General features: G+C 42.2%; 3 protein-coding genes across 6 annotated transcripts in view; 1 reads left to right on the top strand and 2 right to left on the bottom strand.

The window, feature by feature from the left end:
• Positions 1-3320, bottom strand: part of CERS3 (ceramide synthase 3) — a gene marked incomplete at its 5' end in the record, with an annotated part of 41808 nt that extends 38488 nt beyond the window's left edge. The window contains one exon of the mRNA XM_079318071.1: positions 3186-3320. Within this exon, the coding sequence (XP_079174197.1) occupies positions 3186-3320 (135 nt within the window). The remainder of the gene's footprint in view (positions 1-3185) is intronic.
• Positions 3321-3641: 321 nt separating this feature from the next.
• LINS1 (lines homolog 1) lies at positions 3642-14056 on the bottom strand. 2 transcript variants are annotated; one of them, XM_079318068.1, is made up of 7 exons: positions 13860-14056; positions 10214-10746; positions 10038-10127; positions 9020-9161; positions 8183-8773; positions 6006-6186; positions 3642-5102 (listed from the first exon to the last, which is right to left on the bottom strand). In XM_079318068.1, exons 2-7 carry the CDS (start codon positions 10616-10618, stop codon positions 4202-4204), a joined length of 2310 nt encoding a protein of 769 aa, XP_079174194.1. In that variant the 5' UTR covers positions 10619-10746; positions 13860-14056; the 3' UTR covers positions 3642-4201. The 2 variants fall into 2 exon arrangements, with proteins under 2 accessions (XP_079174194.1, XP_079174195.1); XM_079318069.1 differs by lacking the exon at positions 13860-14056 and adding an exon at positions 11919-12625 and having other exon boundaries at positions 3766-5102.
• Positions 14057-14128: 72 nt separating this feature from the next.
• ASB7 (ankyrin repeat and SOCS box containing 7) overlaps positions 14129-19538 on the top strand; it is a 28935-nt gene continuing 23525 nt past the window's right edge. For 2 of the 3 annotated variants that reach the window (XR_013775873.1, XR_013775874.1), the window contains exons 1-2: positions 14129-14315; positions 15021-15115. The gene's annotated coding sequence lies outside the window, so the exon portion shown is untranslated. The remainder of the gene's footprint in view (positions 14316-15020; positions 15116-19538) is intronic. The other variant, XM_079318070.1, reaches the window with a different exon arrangement.

The raw sequence follows: 19538 nt of genomic DNA, 5'->3' as shown, positions 1-19538 counted from the left end.
CAACAGTATGAAAATAAACCTCAACAATTTGTAACACTTGCACGGAAGACAATGCTGCAAACAATTTTTGATGACATTACTGAGAGACTCTTGGAGCATCAATCTTGATCCACTCACAGAAAACAAAATATGAACATTTGCGTTGTGAAACTGAAAGACAATTCCTTTGATTCTTCACACCAGCAATTCCCACTTCTGCATTAGCTCCTAAGTGACAATTACAGAAAACAGTGGCATCAAGCTGGTCAGTAAGTTTAGCTGAGGCAAAGAAACTCTTCTTTAAAGGGACCAGTGCTCTGTTGAAGTTGACCAAGTACTAGATTCTCCCTCTCAAGAACTATGAGAAGATGGGGTAACTACTTGGGCAACTCCAACTACCAGCTACAATTACTGAAGATTTCAGAATATGGACCTGCAAACCTTCCTTACAAACTTTAAGGAATCCAACATTCAGCACTTTTGAGGTTGTATGTGCAATTTTTCCCATTCACATTCTTTTCACATTCCCCCCAAAAAGGATACTAATGACAGGCAAAACTCATGTTTTCATGTACAGGGAAAGTAGGAACCAGAAATAACTAAGGATATTGTAATTCTCCATGCAAGATTTTTACCACAAAATCTATTTTATTCCTTCCATTCATTATGTCAGCCAGCACCAAGCCAGCTGGTCCATTAAAGAGCGTCTCGGTTGTCAGCAATAAATTAATTTACACAATATCCAAGAAGATAATGACTTATAAAAGCTTAAATCCCAGAGATGTTTCTCAACCAAGTTCAGGCTATGCCTGCTGTGGAGGTAGGGACAGTAGAAGACTGCCTGCCATCCCATTCTGAGATGCACAACTGGCTTCTAACAAGGTTTCAGAGTGAACCAGGCAGCCCGGAAGGGCTGAACAAAGTACAGCAAGAATTTACAAACTCATTAGGATAACTCCAAGTGAAAATAAACTGAAACAACATTGTTATGACGGCAATATTTTCACTCCTACTGACACTGTGATAAATCCCTGATACTGTCTTCAGACACCATCCCAGACTGACTCTGGAAGAAGTACAAACAAAGCTTATCTGACAGTGATAAACCAGGGAACAACCAAGGCTCCCTATTCCCAGCTTTACTGCAAGTATAGAGGTTCCCAAGGTTGGGTTTTATTCTTGTATTACAGGCTTAAAACTTGTACTACGAGTCTTAAGAGCAGAATGGAAAGGCGCCACAAAAATATTGGAGAAAATCCAGTTTAAAGAACCACAATTGCAGAACCACCTGGATTCAGCTCTAGCTGCAACCAAGCTCTACAAACATTCAGTTTAAAAATTTATTTTTAAAAAGCACATCCTGTAAAAAACTTCCAGTGTTACCTGCTTACTTACCTCATGAAAGCTTAACTTATTCTATTGATGTAGAAGGTAAACTCCACCAAACAACTGCATTAATGGCAAACTGTGAACATTTCAGGAATCCTCAGAAAACTGTGTCCACACAGGTCACCTGATTTCTTCTGCGTCTTGCATTGAAGTAATACAAGAAATGCTGACAGCTATCAGTACCCAAAGGTAAGGCACATGGATCTCCTGGAAATCACTGACCTAATTCCCAAATTCTAACTTAACACTGGTAACAAGTTCTGTAGCTGAATTAATTTGCTCTAGTACATGAAATAACAGCTGTGCCTAAAAACTTTACAGCATTGAAAACAACACTACCAAAACCTAACCAAACCACTGTCCATACTCACCAATTGATCAAAATAAAAATTCTTCAGCAAGGTGCTTTTTTGTGGTTGGTTTTCTCAATACAGCTAAAGAACTCCAATTCACCTCCATGGTTCACTCTCAATTTATGTGCAATAAAGAAAACCCTAGACTAATCAATCTAATTCTATCTCAGGTCATAAATGGTAAAATATCAACACATTAAGGCATCTAATTGCCAGATACAAACTATATTTACCCACTTTTACAACTAAAACATTCTGAGAATTAAAACAATGGCTTTCTGAGAAGGGAAACATGTGGGAATGATCACTTCTAATAACCAGGTGGGCACACAATCAGCCTCAAGTTCATAAGAATTAAATACAATTGGACTGCGATTGGATTTGCTGTATTAAAAAAAATCAGGTTACAGGTTCCTACACTTCTTGCTACATTCTCCACACTGTTCTCTTTATAAAAGATTATATAATTGTAGTAATCACTGACAAATAAGACTAGGACTTATCCAAAATTATCACACCATTCTACCTTTCCCACTCAGCTTATCATATCAGTGTCAGAGATACTGTTGCAATTTGAGTACTTCCAACTGGCAAAGCGTAGACCAAGAAATGTTGAACAACCCTATGTTCAGTGCAAACAATGGAATTACTCAAAATAAACTAGTCAGCAAAGGATTAGAAAAGGCATGTGGAAAGTGGAAAGGATAGTGGAAAGGATTTCACTGAAATATAAGTACCTACCTACTTGAAAATTGTGAACTTGAGAAGCTCTTGCTCAACCACCTCGCCTGTGGCACTTCCTGTGTTTGAACTGAAAAGTTCCCAAGTTGTCTGGAGCTGCATCTCTGAACATGCCCAGAGGGATTTTAGTCCCGACAGAAATGAGCAATTCAGCAGGCACAGCATAACTGAACACAAAGAGAAGCCAGGCACGGTGCTGCCCTGGACAACTACAGGGTTAGTTCCTAACTACAGTAACTGCAGGCATAAATGGAAAGGTTTCCATTCCTTGACATTCCCACCTACCTCTCTGCACAACAGTTGTCTTGATCTCAGGAAGAAACCATGGCACAACAAACACTCAGAATATTCAGATCTCCTTCATACCAGTGAAGAGGATCACCCCTTCCTACCTAAAATACTGCTGTCATCCTGAAGGAGTAAGACTGAAGCCCAAACCTCCCTGCCTGTGAATTCATACCATTCCAATGGCACTGGAGAGCACTGGAACTGCCAGCTAAAGGATCCCATAAGCCACACTCAGTTTTCTTCCTCTCCCAATTGCACAGATCCACCAGTTCAGGGTCAAAGACTAAACTAGAAGATGACCACAGAGATTTGAAGGTCAGCATCCTGCTCCAGAGACTGCTCACCTTAGCTCAGCGTTTACTTAAATTAAACACTAAATTTCTATCCAAAAGGAAGAGAGGACTTACTTGCTCTCAGTTGGAACAGAGCACTTACCTTCAAGAGAAGGTCCTGAAAGGAAAACTGCTTCCCACAGTTTGAAGAGGTGTGAGGTTTTTCCAGTGCTCCTGTTGTCAGTACCTTGCCAGTGCCTAACCCTTGGCAGATCATTATGAGCTGCAGCAGCAGCATCAGGTGCTTTCCTGCTAAGTGCACACGCTGCCTTGGATCCTGCTCTGAACTCACTCCCCCAGGCAAACTCTCAGACACTTACTTTTCAGGTTATTCAAATTACATCTAATAAAAGATATAAGTATAATAATTTAACATCTTCAATAGCCAGCTCACTGCACTGGAGTCACTTTCTTTCTAATTCTCTTCCTGATTTCAATTTATTACATATACATCCTGTATTTGTAGGGAATGCACGATGAACACAAAAAATTCTGGAATGTCACTTCTGCATTACCTAAGCTCACTTAAAGATATAATGTTCAACTTAACTTTTCCATAGACAATACATGCTTTAATTTCACATCTACCTTTTCTTTTAATTAAATGAATATAGACAGCTGAAGGTCCACTTTGAGCAATGCACCAATGCAGAACACACAGGATAAACAATGAACTGTCCCCAACTATATTATTTTATTTAACCCAACTTCTAAGCAGTCAAGGGTTGCATTAACTTTGCCCTGTAGTCCATAAATCACTACCATTTTGGCAATGAACTCAAAAATAGAATGACATTAAGTATTAATTGACAATACTTTAAAAATATATTTTTGGAATGCTTTCACATGAGTTATTTATTATAAAATGCTGAATATCCAACCACTAATCCTTATACATTGTACACTGACACACACGATGAATGAGCTTAGGATCCTCCGGTCATGGATCATATCACTGGATGCAATTCCAGATTTTTAGAGTGCCAACCAAATCCACATTTACCCTGCCTGAGGTCAAATGCACTGACTAGTGCAAGAGGCATGAGCTTCAGAAGTGATTAATCTCATGGAAACATTGCCTGGTGAACTTGTTTAAAAAGCCCACAAGAACACTTCAGATTATTGCAGATCTATGGATTTACTCATCTTCTCAACATGGCTCAGTAGTTTCAACAATGCAGATGGATTATATGGGAAAAGATTTCTTCTCTGCAACCTAGAAATGGCCTCTTGGAGCTCTTGCAAACACTTGGTTGATTTGTAAAGCATTACTCTTAGGGGTGCAATGTTATCTGAAGATGCCACACAAGTCCAACAGGATGAGGTATGAGCTCCCTTCGGTTTCAGAGGTGACATTTCAGATGTGCGTGGATTCCAGCCATCATCTCTGCAGCTGCAACCAGTTTCCCTCCTCCTCACCTCACCATCATTGTTTGAAGGCAATTGCTTTGTGTTTACCAAGCACTCTTTTCCATCTGATTCCACCTCCGAGTCCTCTGAGCTGTCATAATTAACCAGGCTTTGAAGCGAACCAGGCAGGGACGCGCTATCAGTGCCGGTCAATGAGTCAGACAGGTTCCACTCTGCAGCCTCATTATCACCCTGCTGTGCTGTAAACACCGGGCACTTGTGAGCAGGGGCCAAAGACGTCGGAGTCTGTGGTTCTGCTTCACAAACAGCATTTTGCAAACTCTCCCCAGTCATGCAGCTTTGCTTTTCGTGGTGGGGTGGCTTGACAGAACAAACTGGGTGGAAAGTGCTGTGCCTGGTATCGAAATGGTTACAGACATCTACAAACCGATGCCACTCCTTCCCAAGAAGCTTTAAGTACCTGACCAAGTACTCCAGAAAGCAAGTTTCTGATGAAATCAAAAAATCTAGAAGTACTGTGGAATCAAATGCAATCTTTTCCAGAAAAAATAAGAAGATACAGTGTGGGTTATATCCACCTGCATGCACAAGGAACTTCCAGGATTCCTCCTCTTTTTGGCTTAGGGTATCAGCAGCATCACACCGTAACCTGAAAAGTAAGCCAGGAAATAATTTAATGGAAGTTTATGGTACTTTTAAAGCAAGAGCAAAAAGAGAAGTTTTTGTAACAGAGTGAGAAAGAATGAAGGCAGGTGGGGCAAGGAGATCAGACAGCTCAGGAAGCCAAAACACTTAAAGCAGGCCTTAAAGGGCATTCTGCAGGAAACCTACAGTAAACAAAGTTACTTACAACACATAAGCTGTACCTTAGCATAAATATGAAACCATCTTATTTTAATATTTTTGTTAACCTGAATTCAGACTAACTTTTAGAATGTTACACACCCTGGAAGAGGAGCCTACCTGTAGTCAAGTGTCTAAGAGCTGTGTGTATCTAAGGTATTACTTGCACTGTCTTCCCACTTGAAGCTTAAGGGCCTTGTATAAATCAGGATAATATCTTGTATGGTAATTTAAACAACAATGAAGCATTGTATATCCAGGACAAATCCACAAGGAACACTTTTCAGTTGTTAGCAATAACCATTTTTATCAAGTAGCTGGAATTCCCATAGGGCCAATCCTTACAAACTTTACCAGAAGTACCTGAATTATTTAAGTTTAATCCTAATATCCCCTTCTTGTCAAACCTTCAGTGTTGCAAGGAAGCAATCTTGCTTTTTATCTGTCTAACCACTATTTTAGACATGAAGTCAATTATCCTGAATTACAGGATATGATAAATTATTTAGTAGGAAACTTTCACAACTCCCATTTCCATCCAAAAAAAGACTTAAGTTATCAGCTCTTACACCACACATTATTACATCATCCTGAGATTTGGGGGGTTTTAAATTATTAAAAAATAATTTTCCTTCCAACAAAAGCAACAGTAACCTCACTGAAGTATAATTCTTCATAGTTCTGTCAGTTAAAAAAAAAATACACAGACCTATCAAATTTTAAATAGATGAGTAATAAAGCTTTAGCAGCTTCCCACATGTCATCATCTTGCTCCATGAAAACCAAGGAGAGCCATTCACAGTGATGCACAACTGGGGGAGATTGTGGAGAAGGCTTTACATGACTCCTCCAGAACATCAACAGCTGGGACATGGAACTCTCAAAGTCTCCTGAAAAATAAAAAAAAACAGCCATGAATTTCACCACACATTTTTTTGTGTTGTCAAACAACATGCACTCTATATTTTTTAAGTTAACAGCGCATAACTGTTCATGACTGCAGTTTTTTCCTTAGCTCAACTGATTTATCACAGCATCAAATTTTATAGATTAGCTCTTGCCATTTTAGTGGAGTAGCTTACTAATAAAAATCACTTTGTATTCATTAGACAGACTCTCCATTAAGTCAAAAAATTTATATCTTCAATACTAACGAGATACTACAGAGCAGTTTTTGATGTAACACACCACACATTCAAAACAAACTTTTCCTGCAATATTGAAATACATTTTATTTATTGCATCACGATGTAATTTTCCTTAATGTTTAAGATTCATTTTTCCTTCTAACAAGTAACAACAACATCAAATTATCTTTGTTACTAGTCATTACTCTTCAGTCCAAAAATCTTCCCTACAAATCTGGAAATGACTTTCAAAATTAAAATTAAAGTTAAGCCATTCTAATCCATGTTAATAGCAAGAAGATCAAGCAGCTTCCTGGAAGTTAGCATATTAAAGCATTTAGGTGCTTGTTTTAAACACTTCCTGTAATGTCACTAAAATAAGGAAGTACCATTCCTTTCAAATGGAAATTCCTCTTGACAGTTGGATATGTTGGGTTGTTTGAATCTAATTTAAAAACTCATTTTTAGTGTCATGAATCTGGAAAAGAAAGGAGAATGTTTTTTGTGAGAAAGAATTTTCATAGAGACATCTAAAATGGATACAGCCTACTTTTTTTTTCACTTGTTCTTAGACAATCTCAGTCTCCATACATTTTTCAGAAGGTGGATCACAAGTAAAATATTCTTTACAAATACTTCATCTTTAAGAATGCAACTGACATCACAAATATAACATCTTCCAAAAATCTGGAAAAAGTTTCACAAGCTGTCTTACAGAAGTTGTAGCTCTTTTGCACAGATGGATTAAAAATTAATTTTAGGTTTGCTACCTAGTACAGAAATATAAGAAGTGAAATATTTACATCTAGAACTTCTACTAAGGAGTCTCAATATATTTAAAGTGCTGTAAAATTTCACCATTGTTTAAAAAGAAATAGAAATTACTCTTGGCCACATAATCAGTAAATATAGGAATGCCCATTCTCAGTGGTGTCTGACTAGAAATGCTGCTTCTGAACTGCCTTTCCAATTTTTTTCAGGAGGATTGGATTCCAGGAAGAAATTCTTTGCTGTGAGGCTGGTGAGGCCCTGGCACAGGGTGCCCAAAGAAGCTGTGGCTGACCCATCTCTGAAGTGTCCAGGCCAGGTTGGGAAGGGCTTGGAGGAAATTTCTTTAATGGAAAATGTCCCTGCCATGGCAGGGGCTGGAGCTGGATGATCTTTAAGGCCTCTTCCAACTCAAACCATTCTGTGATTCTGTTAAGTCCCACAATTTCCCTGTGCCTTACTTTGGAGATTCCTTATTTTTATTTACCTTTCTATACCACAGCTGGTTTTGCCTCATTACATTAGTTGGCTGACAGTAATGCCTTCTACCATCAATAAAATAAATGCATAATGGTACCTGAAGTTCTACCTCCACCTTAGAAAAGAGAAGAGTGTTACCTGCAGTTCCTTACAGTTTTCCACCCTGAATAGAGTAGATGCTTGTGCTATGGACTCTTTTCTTTTCCAGATGAAGAAGAGCCTGGTGTTCTCAAGCTAGCTTAATGTTCCTAACATGAAAAAATTTCAATGCCAAATGCAGCTGTTTCAAGCCAAACATACTGCAGGGCTAAGGATTTGATAAAATGCAAGGAGACAACTAATTAGGAAGTACACAACAACAGCAGTTTCTTGGGTGGGTCTTCTGCTTTCTCCCTCCCACCACCACTAATTCAGCTGAAACATATTTACAGTCTTAATGAGCTGTAACTACAAAATCTGAAAGCTCTAAAACTCTTGCTGCTTAATGAATAAAATTGAAATGGACTGTTACCTTTGATTTCTGCTTCTGTTGCAGAGCTGTGAATCTTGAACTCCAGTGCTTTAAGCACAACCAGACTTAAGGCTCTGAGAACAGTTTGGTCAGAACCACCTTGAGAATCATGCCCAGGAGCAGCTTCACTGCTTCCAAAGGAGCTGGACTTTCCACTGAGTGGGATCTGATTAAGCCAAGTCAAATTCACAACCTGCAGAACAGCATTACTCAGTGCAAGCATATCCTCATACAAAGATGGGGTTTCTAAGAACAGTGATCCACTTTTAGCATCTTCTCTGGACTTGTAAAGGACACATTTTTTAAGGAGCAAAATGAATTTCTTCTTGATTACATAAGGAATTGATGAGCTAATAACGTTGAGGACATAAGAAACTTTCAAAAATAAAATTCTCTGGCACCTGAGCGGTAATTCCAGTTCAATTCTGGAAGCCAAAAGTGCTTCAAGCAGATCTATAAAACTGATCAGATTGTTTGTAGCTTCAGAATAAGGTGAAGTGTAGTGGTGACTGTCAAAATGATGGAGCAGGATGGCATTATAAAATCCCTCAAGCACCGCATCAAGAGGAGCCAACAGCTTCTTCAGAACACCTACAGCAACAAGAGGCACATTACTGAGGCACAGTGTAACACAGATAAATCAGCAAATAAGAAATAAATTGGTGCTGTCACTACTTTCAGAATATAAATATGCTCAAACCACCACACGTTAACAGCACTTCGCCACCCCGTGTATAAGGAAGGGGTGTCCTGGGGCCGAACTCTTGGAGCAATCCCGGGCGAGTTGCTCCTCCTGGCGGCAGCCGCGAGCCGGCACCGCCCCGGCACCGCCCGCACCTGCCCTGGGTACGAGCGCGTCCTTGAGCGGCTCCCGGACAATCGCTGCCAGCGTGCACAGGCAGCCGCGCACCCGGGCACTCCCGGGGAACCCCTGCAGCGCCGACAGGCTGAAGCTCAGCCACCGGACATTCAAGGCGTCCTAAGAAAAAGAATTCAAAAACCAATCACGTATGCTCTCAGTTGTTACGCAAATTATATTAAATCATAATGCAATGATTTAAAATTGTACTTTAAAAAGATTCAAATGTAGGCACAGACAAAACACAGGTAAAAACAATATCTGTCTTGGCCCATTAATTAGGTCTTTAATTACAAACATGAAGCAACATGTGCATGCAATAGAAATTATCTGTGTGTTTCAAAAAGGGAAAACCAGACCTCCTAATGTCATGTGACCTACCCAAAATCAGATAACTCTGTAGACAGACCAGATCTGAATTCATAATTCCCAGACAACTTGGCAAGAAATACTGCAAACATAATTATGAAATAAATCTCTCTTCGGGATGCTACTATGGAGACTGCAATACATATTCACTAAATATACAGCAAATTAAAAAAAAAAAAAAAAAGAAACAAAACCAAACCTCAAGTAATTGGGATATTCAAACAAAAAGATACAACAAAGCATTTGATTAACTTCCAAGAGGTTATTATTTATTTTTATCTACTTCATCACTCAACAGATACCAAGGAACTGCAAAAGTACTGATAGTCTAGACCATGGCGCTTTTTTAATATCTGTATTGCAACCTTAAAGGAGATTGCCATCTACACCCATTTCACCTTAATTGAGTTTCATAAAATTCCAAACTTTTTATATAAAAGACACTTCACACTTCTGTTACACATCAGATCTTTCCTTTCGTACTCCAGGCTCTTCCTAACACAGCTGACATATTTTCCTCAGAAAATACAAACACTATAAAGACTTGGCTGTAGAGTTAAATGGAACAACATGTAGGCACAGGTTCACTAAGCCATTTTTTGAGCTGTCAAGTGATGCCACACTCACCTCTTCCTTCAGCTGGAAAAACACAAGAGATGCTAAACTTTGTGAGGCCATGTGAGATAACAGCCGATCATCACAACCGAGCAGGTGAATCTGGAGACAGGTAAAAAAGGAAAAGTATCTAAGCCACATCCTTTTTTATTTTTCCTCCTTTTCTAAAAAACTCTTTCAGAAGTTACCAATTGTGTGTCAATTTTTGCCTCCTTCAGAAGAAGAACAAAGATTTCACAGTACTTCTGTTTCATGTGGAGCTCAATTTCCTGGGACTCTGCTTTCGCCACCATCATTTTGATCAAGGTGAGCTGGAGCAGCATCACCTCTCGTGGGCAGAACGAGGAGCTCATGTTTGCAAAGCTGGTGGATAAATCATCTGTTGCAGGGACAACATCTGACATATCAGTGTCCTGATGGCTCTCAACACCACCAGCAGTAGATGGCAGATGCTTCTGATGACAGGATCCATCTCCTCCTGGTGGCTGCTCAACACCCAGATTAATTAGAGAGGAATAATGATGGCTTTCCCTTGCTAGGGGAATGCCTGCCAGGACATCCTTATACACCTGCTGCAGGAGAGAGATCTTCATGATGAGCTCATGCAATATTCCAGAAAATGCTGTGTCTTCACTGATTATTCACTGCAAATCAGCTTCCAAATTACTTTCATCCACTAAGAGAAACAGAAGCACCACTGGGCATTTCTCTTCTAAGTTACCTATAAATAAAACATTTTGCTGTTACTTTGCAAGCAACTAGAAAATATAAAGGAACTACATATTTTTAGAGTTAATGCTGCAATTATTAAACTTATTTTGAAAATGCAAATTCAGCTGCACAAAACTGTCTCAGTGAGACATTAAAATGAAGAATTACCATGCTGGGAAGAAGTTCACAGTTCCAGTATTATATTACCAACATCAGAATTCATTTGCTGGAATTAACAAACCCAAAGATGACTATTATTAGGGGCTACTTCTAAGGGTATGAGTACTTGGATTAAATCTTTCTCTACATTGCTAAAACTACTGAATTCTTTTGTGACAGATGCCTCCAAAAACATGCATTAAATTTCAGCTGCAAATTTTCCTCTGAACTGGAAATATTCATTTCTCCACTGAGGCTGGAACTGGAAATAGCTCTCAAAAAAGTCAAAGGAAGGACAAGTCTTGACTTTTGCTGCCACAGGCTCAAGGTGTGCTGACCTCAAGGGCACAGCGATTAGAAGTGGAAACTTAAAGAATAATTTAAAAACAAAGTGTAAATTTTTCTTTTTTTTTTGTTCTAGCTTATAATCTTCACAAGTTTTAAAAACAACATAAAACATTGAAAATTACACCTTCATTTTTAAAACCTGATTTTTTAATTGTATTGGCAAAATGGCTTCCCAAAGGCACAAAGTATTAAAGGCAGACCAAGATGTGCTACCCTGACTCATCACTTCTCCCACCATCAGAAAGCACTTCCTTCAGAAAAGAAGCTAAAATTTGGGAGCATGAAGTTGCCTGCAGGAGTGATCTACAATTCCCTCTGGTGTGGTATTTTTAAAGACACATTCAGCAAGGGCTGACCTGAAAACTCCAAAATGTTACAGCATGTTCCTTACCTGAGCCCTTCCCCCATCCTTTCCCATACTCCACATTTTGCTGAATAAATCTGGTATTTCAGGCAATAAATTTCCTTTTCATTTGCAGAATCTTTTCAGAATTTTACTTGAGGTGGAAATTCATGACCTGAAACCTCATAAAATGTCTTCAAAAATCACTCTGAATAATTTAGATAGCTATTGTTCCTACCCTTGAGTTTTATTTCTTACTAAATGAATAGCTAATAAAGTAAAATCATCTCAACACATTTACTTCTGTATTTGAGATCAGCTTGGATTATCACCTTATGTGGTAAATGAAGAGATCTCATGCACAAATTCACACAATCCAGCAAGATGGTTAAGGCAGAAGAGATTCAGAACTTTTCTAGGACATCCACTGTGAGATTTCACCTTCACCACATGATATTGGCTGTGCTTTCCTGGATCCTCCCATAACACATTTATGTTCCACCATTAATTTGCAAACTTTACAAAAGCATCTCTAAGATATGTCTCACTCACACGTGACAACAGTTCACAAACATAAGTCATCGAAGGAAATGTAAAGTGAGGGGGCTTATTTTGAAGGCATTTACTTCAAAGAGGGAGAAAACATCAGACAAGGACTAAATTTGTTTCAGACACAGCACGAGAGTGAAAAGCTCAAAGCTGAAGAGTAAAGAAAAGCAGTGACAAACTCCAACCCTTATTTGTATTATTTATTTGAGTTATTCATGACAGCATCTAAAAACCAATTAAGGTAACATCTCACAGAGCCAGACTCCTGTATAAACAGCAGGAAACAGTTCTAAAAACCTTTATATATAGACTGATCACGTAAAAGGCAGAAAGGAAAACTACACAGAAAATAAGAAACAAAAAAAAAGAAGGGGCTTTATGTGTTACTTTTATGATTAATAATGCTTTAAAATCAAAATCAAAGTCAAGTGGAGCTGCAAACAGAATGAGGGAAGAAACTTATGCCTCTTCACTTGTATCTCTGAGTTACTGTGTGTCACTTGTGTCAGAAAAAAAAAAAAAAAAAAGAAGAAGAAAGAAAAGGAAAAAGGGCTATCAACAATGATAGCTCAGTCAAACCAGGAAAAAACTGTTCCCTGCAAGGTTGGGAGGCCCTGGCACAGGGTGTCCAGAGAAGCTGCGGCTGCCCCTGAATCCCTGGCAGTGTCCAAGGCCAGGCTGGACAGGGCTGGGAGTAATCTGGGGCAGTGGAAGGTGTCCTGCCCATGGCAGGGGGTGGCATTAGATGAGCTTTAAGACCCTTTTTGCTAGAAAAGCTATCCAAAACCCGACCCTGTTCTCATTTAAAAATTAAATCTGATAAAGCAAAATGAAACCTCAGCCTATGACATTTGGATATGAATCTGAAGGCTGTGGATTCCCTTACAATGAAATGATTGTAGCATTTAAGAAATAAAACACACTTTGGACTCCTTGTACCTGCAGTGACATCTCTCAATAACTAAGCTTCTGCTCAGTGCTGAAATACTGTAAATCAGTGTCATTTCTTTCCAGTTTGCAAACAACCTGAGCTGTGCACTCCCTGTTAACTGTGACACCTCAGCATGTCGGTGCTTTGGCTGCAGTTCTGCCGAGCGCCTTTAGTCACAGCTGGCAGAGCAGACCCGGCCCCGCCTCATGGCCCCTCACGGCAGCCGCGTCACTCGGGGTGACACAGCGAGCACGGAGCTGTCGCTTCTCCAGAGCCCACACGGCCCCGTCCTGCCGGGCTGAGGGCAGCTGAGGCCTCTCGCCCCTTCACCAGCGCGGCTTCCTGAGCCGGCATCAGCACAGCGCAGCGACCCGCGGTCCCAGCCGGCGAGCCTTCCTTCCTTCACCGGCCCCTGACTCCCTCGGCGCCGCCCGGGCTCTGCCCTCAGCCCTTCTGGGCTCCCCCTTCGGCCCCTTGGGCTCTGCCCTCAGCCCTCAAGGGATCCGCCCCCAGCGCCCCTCGGGCTCTGCCCTCAGCCCTTCCCGGCTCCCCCCTCAGCCCCTCCCGCCTCCGCCTGGCTCAAGGCCCCGCCCCCATACAGACAAACCACGCCCACATGACCGAAGCCCCGCCCCTCCCCATCCGACCCCGCCCATTTCACTCCAGACCCCGCCTCTCACCCCCCCGGCCCGCACGCCCGCGGCCCAGCTTAGTCACCCCGAGCCGCGGAGCGCACGGGGCCGTCCTCGCTCCGCTGCCCGGCGGCCACTGCCAGGCAATGCTCGCCACTCACCCGCCCCCGGAGGACCGCGAGGCCCAAACTCCGCTCCGTCACAGCGCCGGAACCGCCGCCGCCGCCCCCTGTCGCAAAGCCACCCCCCCTCCATTCCTCCGCGGCTTTACGGCAGCGGGGCGGAGCCGCGGGGCGGGGCCGCCGTCAGCCGGGCTGCCAATGGGGCGCGGCGGCGGCGCGCGGGTGGGGGCGGGCCCGCCGTCAGCCCGGCGGCCAATGGCGGCGCGGCGGCGGCGCGCGGGCGGGGGCGGGGCCGGCGCGGTGGGCGCGGATTGGCCGCGGCGCGGGTCAGTCCCCGCCCGCCGACCCCGCTGCGAGCCGAGGGGGGCGGCCCGGAGCGAAGTGTCCCCGCTCGGCTCGGCCCCCCCGACCCCCCGCCCGCCGCCGCCGCCAGCGCGGGGGGCGGCCGCGCCCGGGGCCCCCGGCCCGCCCCGCTCCGGCACGCGGGTCACGCAGGTAACCCCGGCTGCCCCGGGGTCCCTCGCGGCGCGGGGAGTGGGGGGGGGGCGCGACCCCGTGGCCTCCCCTCGCCCGCACCGGGCACCCCCTCCGGCGGGTGCGGGGCTGTGAGCGGCGCCCCCGCCGTCCCCCCTGGGAAGGGGTGCTCGGCCCCCCGCCGCCCCTGCCCGCTCCCCCGGCGGGCTCCGGGCCGCCCCCGGGGCTGCCCGCGGAGGGGGGTCCCCGTCCCCAGCCCCCGGCGGCGCCCCGGGTGCCTTGGCGGCCGCCGGGCCTTGGAGCTGTGCGCTGGGGCTTGGCCGGCTTTTTGTGTGTGTGTGTGTGTGTGTGTGTGTGTGCGGCTGACGGCTCCTGGAGCGTGAACTCCTGCGAGGGAGAGGTTTGGTTTCCCAGCAGCTCAGCTTTCTGGGTTACTTCCTGTCCCATTCTTTAGCACTTATCTTTACTTCCATTCCCTGGAGGAGCTGCCTTGACAGGGCAGCGGTCCTGCCGTTATTATCCCTTCAACTCCTTAGGATCCTGAGAGACTGTCCTCCTTTTCCAGGAGAGATCCTGATTTCGATGAATAACCCCTTTTCTTTCCAAATTTTTGAAGGCTCTTCGTATTTAGCCCAGCTATTGCTTTTGTATTAACCAATTCTGTTCTTAATCTCTCTCTTATATATCGTGTTGCTCAGTTCTATTTTATTTATTTCTTTTTTTTAGGTTTAAGCTGCCTTAAAGGAGAATTAAAAATAGTGACTCCAAAGAACAAAATAACACAGAAGAGAGAAAACAGCACTCAGAAAACCCCCAGAAAGGTGATGATTCATTTAGACTCTCAGAGTCATCCTAGACACATGGTTTGGCTGGGATTGGGGCCTCTTGTATTTTTACGGATTTGAATAGGTAGCATTAGATTTCTTTGTTCTCTTAAAACCTCTTTGCTGTTGACATTTTAAAGTTTGAAAGCTCTGAATCCCATTTGATGCATAGTTCCTCTTGTAACACTTGATAATTTTCCAAAATTATTCTCCAAATGTTGTTTTGATTATGAATTGCTACTTAATGCGGTTTTTGTGTCTTCATCTCAGGGATGTCATTTAAAATTACTTTGCTCTAGGTTGTTAAAAGGATATTTTTCTTAAAGTCTTTCCATAAATTTATGGGTTCAGCACTGCTTTTGTTTCTGTTTTGATTCTAAAATCTTTATTGGGCTAGGTCATGGTAATTTTGTTATGTTGGTTTAGTCACATCACTCCTGCATAGGTCACTTTTGTGTGTGTGTTGTAACGGAGCTGCGAAAATTGAAATTAATTTAATTGGACGGTGTCTGTTTACAAGTACTTACTTTTTGGGCTGAGATCATAGAAGATGATGCTGTTGGGTGCTTAAGGGGAAAAATAAAAGGAGTCATCAAAACCAATCCTGCTGGTAGGAGGGAGGTTCTGCTTCAGGGGGAGAGCTGTTCGTAGGGAGAATTGCGTGTTTTACGTGGTGAGATGAAGAGATGGATCCTAGGAGAGAGTGGGGGGTGAATGATGTCAGTCAGTCTTTTTCTGCATCCTACTGTCAGCTCGCTCCAAAGGATGGAGTTTCTGCGCGCTCTTCTAACGCAGAGTCTGTCTTGAAGCCATTTCAGTCTGTCTCAAATGTAGGTGAGTTTGTTTTTGGCAGAGATGCCCCCCATAGAGGTCCCTCTGATCTGTGTCGTGTTTTCAGAGATGTCACTGACTGTACCAAAATGTTGTTCATTGTTGGCAATCAGTTGTTTTTGAGCATTAGCCTGCCAGAGAAAGAGCAGTATTTGTTGCCAACAGCCTTGGTCAAGGCTGGATCATTTTTCCAATACAGATGTCTTTAGATTAAGACAAGAAGTAGTTGCTCTGTGTTGAAGATTAAATAGAAAATCCCTCCATAACACAAGTGCAACAAATCCTGAGATACGCTTTGGAAGCACGGGGAAGAAATGTTCCATGTTATTTTGCTAACCTACAAGTAGTGGCAGAACATGTGGACATGCCCAGTGTGATTTCAGCAGGGATTTTTCCTGCTAACAGGTGAGACAGATGTGCATCAGTACAAACTTACCAGTGCAATTATGGCACAGCTGTTTCATCTGAATTTAGTTTATTATAACTCCCTTTTCCCAACCCACCCAGTGCCTCTCATGTCAGGGCTGTAGCTGCTCCAATAGGACACCTCTTGGTGCTGACAATTCACAGGATCTTTGGGATTTATTCACAACAGGAGACCTGAGTTTTTATTTGATTTGTGAAGTTCCTTCCTAGTGTGAAATGCCAGTGCAGCAAAGTTTGATTCAGATGCAGAGACTGGAATGGAGTTCATAGGAATGAGGGAATTAACTTCTGGCAGAAATTTGCACATGGTTGAAACAAGGCACAGAGATCACTGATATTCTGAAGTCCTGTTCTTGATCCCTGAAAGAAAGGCAGCATGTTGCAAATACAGCAGCCCCTTAGAGAAAGCTTTAGTCTTCAGGCTATATGCTCACTTTGGGTTTGTTTTTCCTCATTGTGAATTCTCAACCCTTAAAGGAAATGCGCTGTCTGAGGGATGGTTTTGTTTTGTTCCAGCAATGCTTACAGAGTGATATTATCACTGTGAAAATCATGCTTTGTCCACTAAAGACATCCAACAAATTTTGTCCACTTGGATTCTTTTAGGCTGTATTAAATAGAAATATGTACCAAATATACTTCTAGAGAGTGTTGCATGACACAAACTCTGTAAGCAGCACACAGTTTATCAGCTGTGAGAATTAGGGCTGAAGTGACTCATTTAATGTGGTTTGAACTCGCCATTGGTTCCTGCTTTGCAATGTTGGTGTTTGGGTTCTCTTAATGATAGTAAGTCACGTGAAAATACATAAATCTAAGCAATTAAAGCTTGCTACAAATTAATTACTTATAAGGCTGAGCTTCCATCTGAATTTTGCTGTTTAAAACTCAGTAACAGCACTCCTGTAAGTTGGAGGAGAATTGGTATTTTTTTACTCAGTACACGAGGATCTCCAAGCATGCTGCAAAGCACAAGCTCCCTGCAGTTTGTCAGTGCACATCTTGAGGGAGGAGGTTCTGGCTGTGTGAACCTGATGCAGCATTCTCTACTGAAAAAAGAGCTGTAAGGCCTTGCTTTAGCATCAGCATTGAGGTCCTGCCTTCAGGAGGAATTGCAGGATTTTATTCACGGGGCTCTGCTTGTGCTTAAGGTTGCCAGTTACAGGTGGGGGTGCTGAGGTTGCTGTGCTTTCTGTAGGTGAAGCTTCCCTCAGGTTTGCAGACCTGAACTTGTGGGAGCTGGGTGATCTCTCTGATTCTCCATCAGGCCCAAAGTCAGACCTCACAACTTCTCTGTGACATGAATAATTGTAGTAAAATGACACCTCTGTGCTTCAGTTTCACCCACCTGCGGAATGTAACAACACAACAGCTGCTTATTAGTGTGTAACAACACCATCTCTAGTTCTGTGAACACTTGAAATTGATGGGGCACTTGTGGATTTAACTATTTGGATTATTTTAAATTTAGTATGCCTGAGTACGAGCTGGCCTTGCAGGAGCTCTCACCAGAAATGTGTAACTTTTAATGACAGCTTGTGAGGAGTGAAGGCTTCTTTCCTTTGAAGCAGCAGTTCCTCTGTGATGTTTTGGATTCATGCACTGTTAACTCATTGCTTTCAGGCCCAGCAACTCGCATGTGTTGCTTGGTGATTTTCATCTCAACCACAGGGATACCTTGCTTGGTGTCTGTCTGGGCTGTAGCATGGAACATTCAGCAGAAAATATATTTGGGATTATAAGGCTCTGTGAAATATTGATATTTCACATGTTACTTGCAAACTTCACGATTGTGGTGTGAGAATGCAAATGACAACCCAATTGTTTGCCCTACTCTGTTGTCTGAAGAGCTCCTGGAATAGGAGCGTGAGTGGCAGCTGAAGATGATGGTTATGTTTAGTTTGTCAAAAATATATTGACCATTTTTAAAATGCCATTTGAGTGAGAACACATTTAGCTTGTTCAGGCTTTGAAATGGGTAGGAGAAGTGAGTTGTGAGACTAATGAAGGCTGATGTGATTATCCTTATTCTACAGGGCTTTCCTTTTTTCTGTTGTTTATTTGATTTAAATGTCTCAGAATTCTTCAACCACAGGCAACTCAGATCTACACTGATTAGGTCTATGGCAGATACTAAATGTCATGTGTAATGGTACACTTCTCTTATTGCACAGAGTTAGGCTAACATCAGTAACTTCTGGTCCTTCTTCTGGTCTTGGGTGTGTAATCTCAGAGTTTAGGAATCAGGTCTTTCTGTCAGGCCACGTGAACAAGCAAAATACTGAATTTTTAGGTCTTGCTTTTTGTACCACCCTTTAACTTTCTTTAAAGTAAGCGTATACATATGTTGGAATTAATTTTCCACATGATGTTTGCAGTGACTTTAAAGAAGTGACACTTTGATTTGGGAAAGTCTAAGATCTCTTTGACAACATGAGACATTATCAATACATAATGAGGATGCTTGTCTTATTATTTTTATTTAGTGCTGCTTCTACTATAATTATTAATGTTTTAATCAAACTGTTAAGTCATTGAGTGAGGGAGCATTACTCTCACTAAATATGACTTATTTTTATTAAAGTTGCAGATCTTACTCTTGCCATATGCAGCTAATTTTCCTTTGGGGGGGAAAAGCTTGTTACTTTTTTAGTGGAGCAATCTGTTACCTTGTCTGTAGTCTGTGAAGTCAGTGCAATTCTAATTTGCATCAGCTAATAAAAAATGTGTGGGTTTTAAAGTGAAAATCATGCAAAAATTTAAAAAAAAAAGGTGAACGACTGATCATCTTATGCAAAAAAACAAGGCTAGAAATGTGATCAAATTAGGTCATGGCAGTGCAGTTTTGTGCAGGGCTGTAAGCATATCTGAAGACCTTGTATGCTTTATCTTGGGAAGCAAAGCTCTTGGAAAATGTGCATAAGAGGGATAAAAAGGGTTTTTTTTTTCATCCTCCTCTTTGAGCTATCATTGCAAAAGCATGATTTTATGTTGCATTAAGTGGCAGAAATTTCAAGTCAATCTAAGAGCTGCAGAGTTCATGGAGCTGTTCTGGTGCGAGTCGTTTGCAGAAGAAACGAATCACAGTTGGGTTTGTGTGATCAGCTGTACAATTAAGTATTTAATGGTTTTATTGTTTGTTATATTATTGCAGTGCTCAGAT

The sequence above is a fragment of the Erithacus rubecula genome, assembly GCF_903797595.1.
Source record: "Erithacus rubecula genome assembly, chromosome: 14".
Taxonomy (NCBI): domain Eukaryota; kingdom Metazoa; phylum Chordata; class Aves; order Passeriformes; family Muscicapidae; genus Erithacus; species Erithacus rubecula.
Note: the sequence above shows the minus strand (reverse complement) of the source record. Positions and strands in the feature narration are given on the sequence as shown.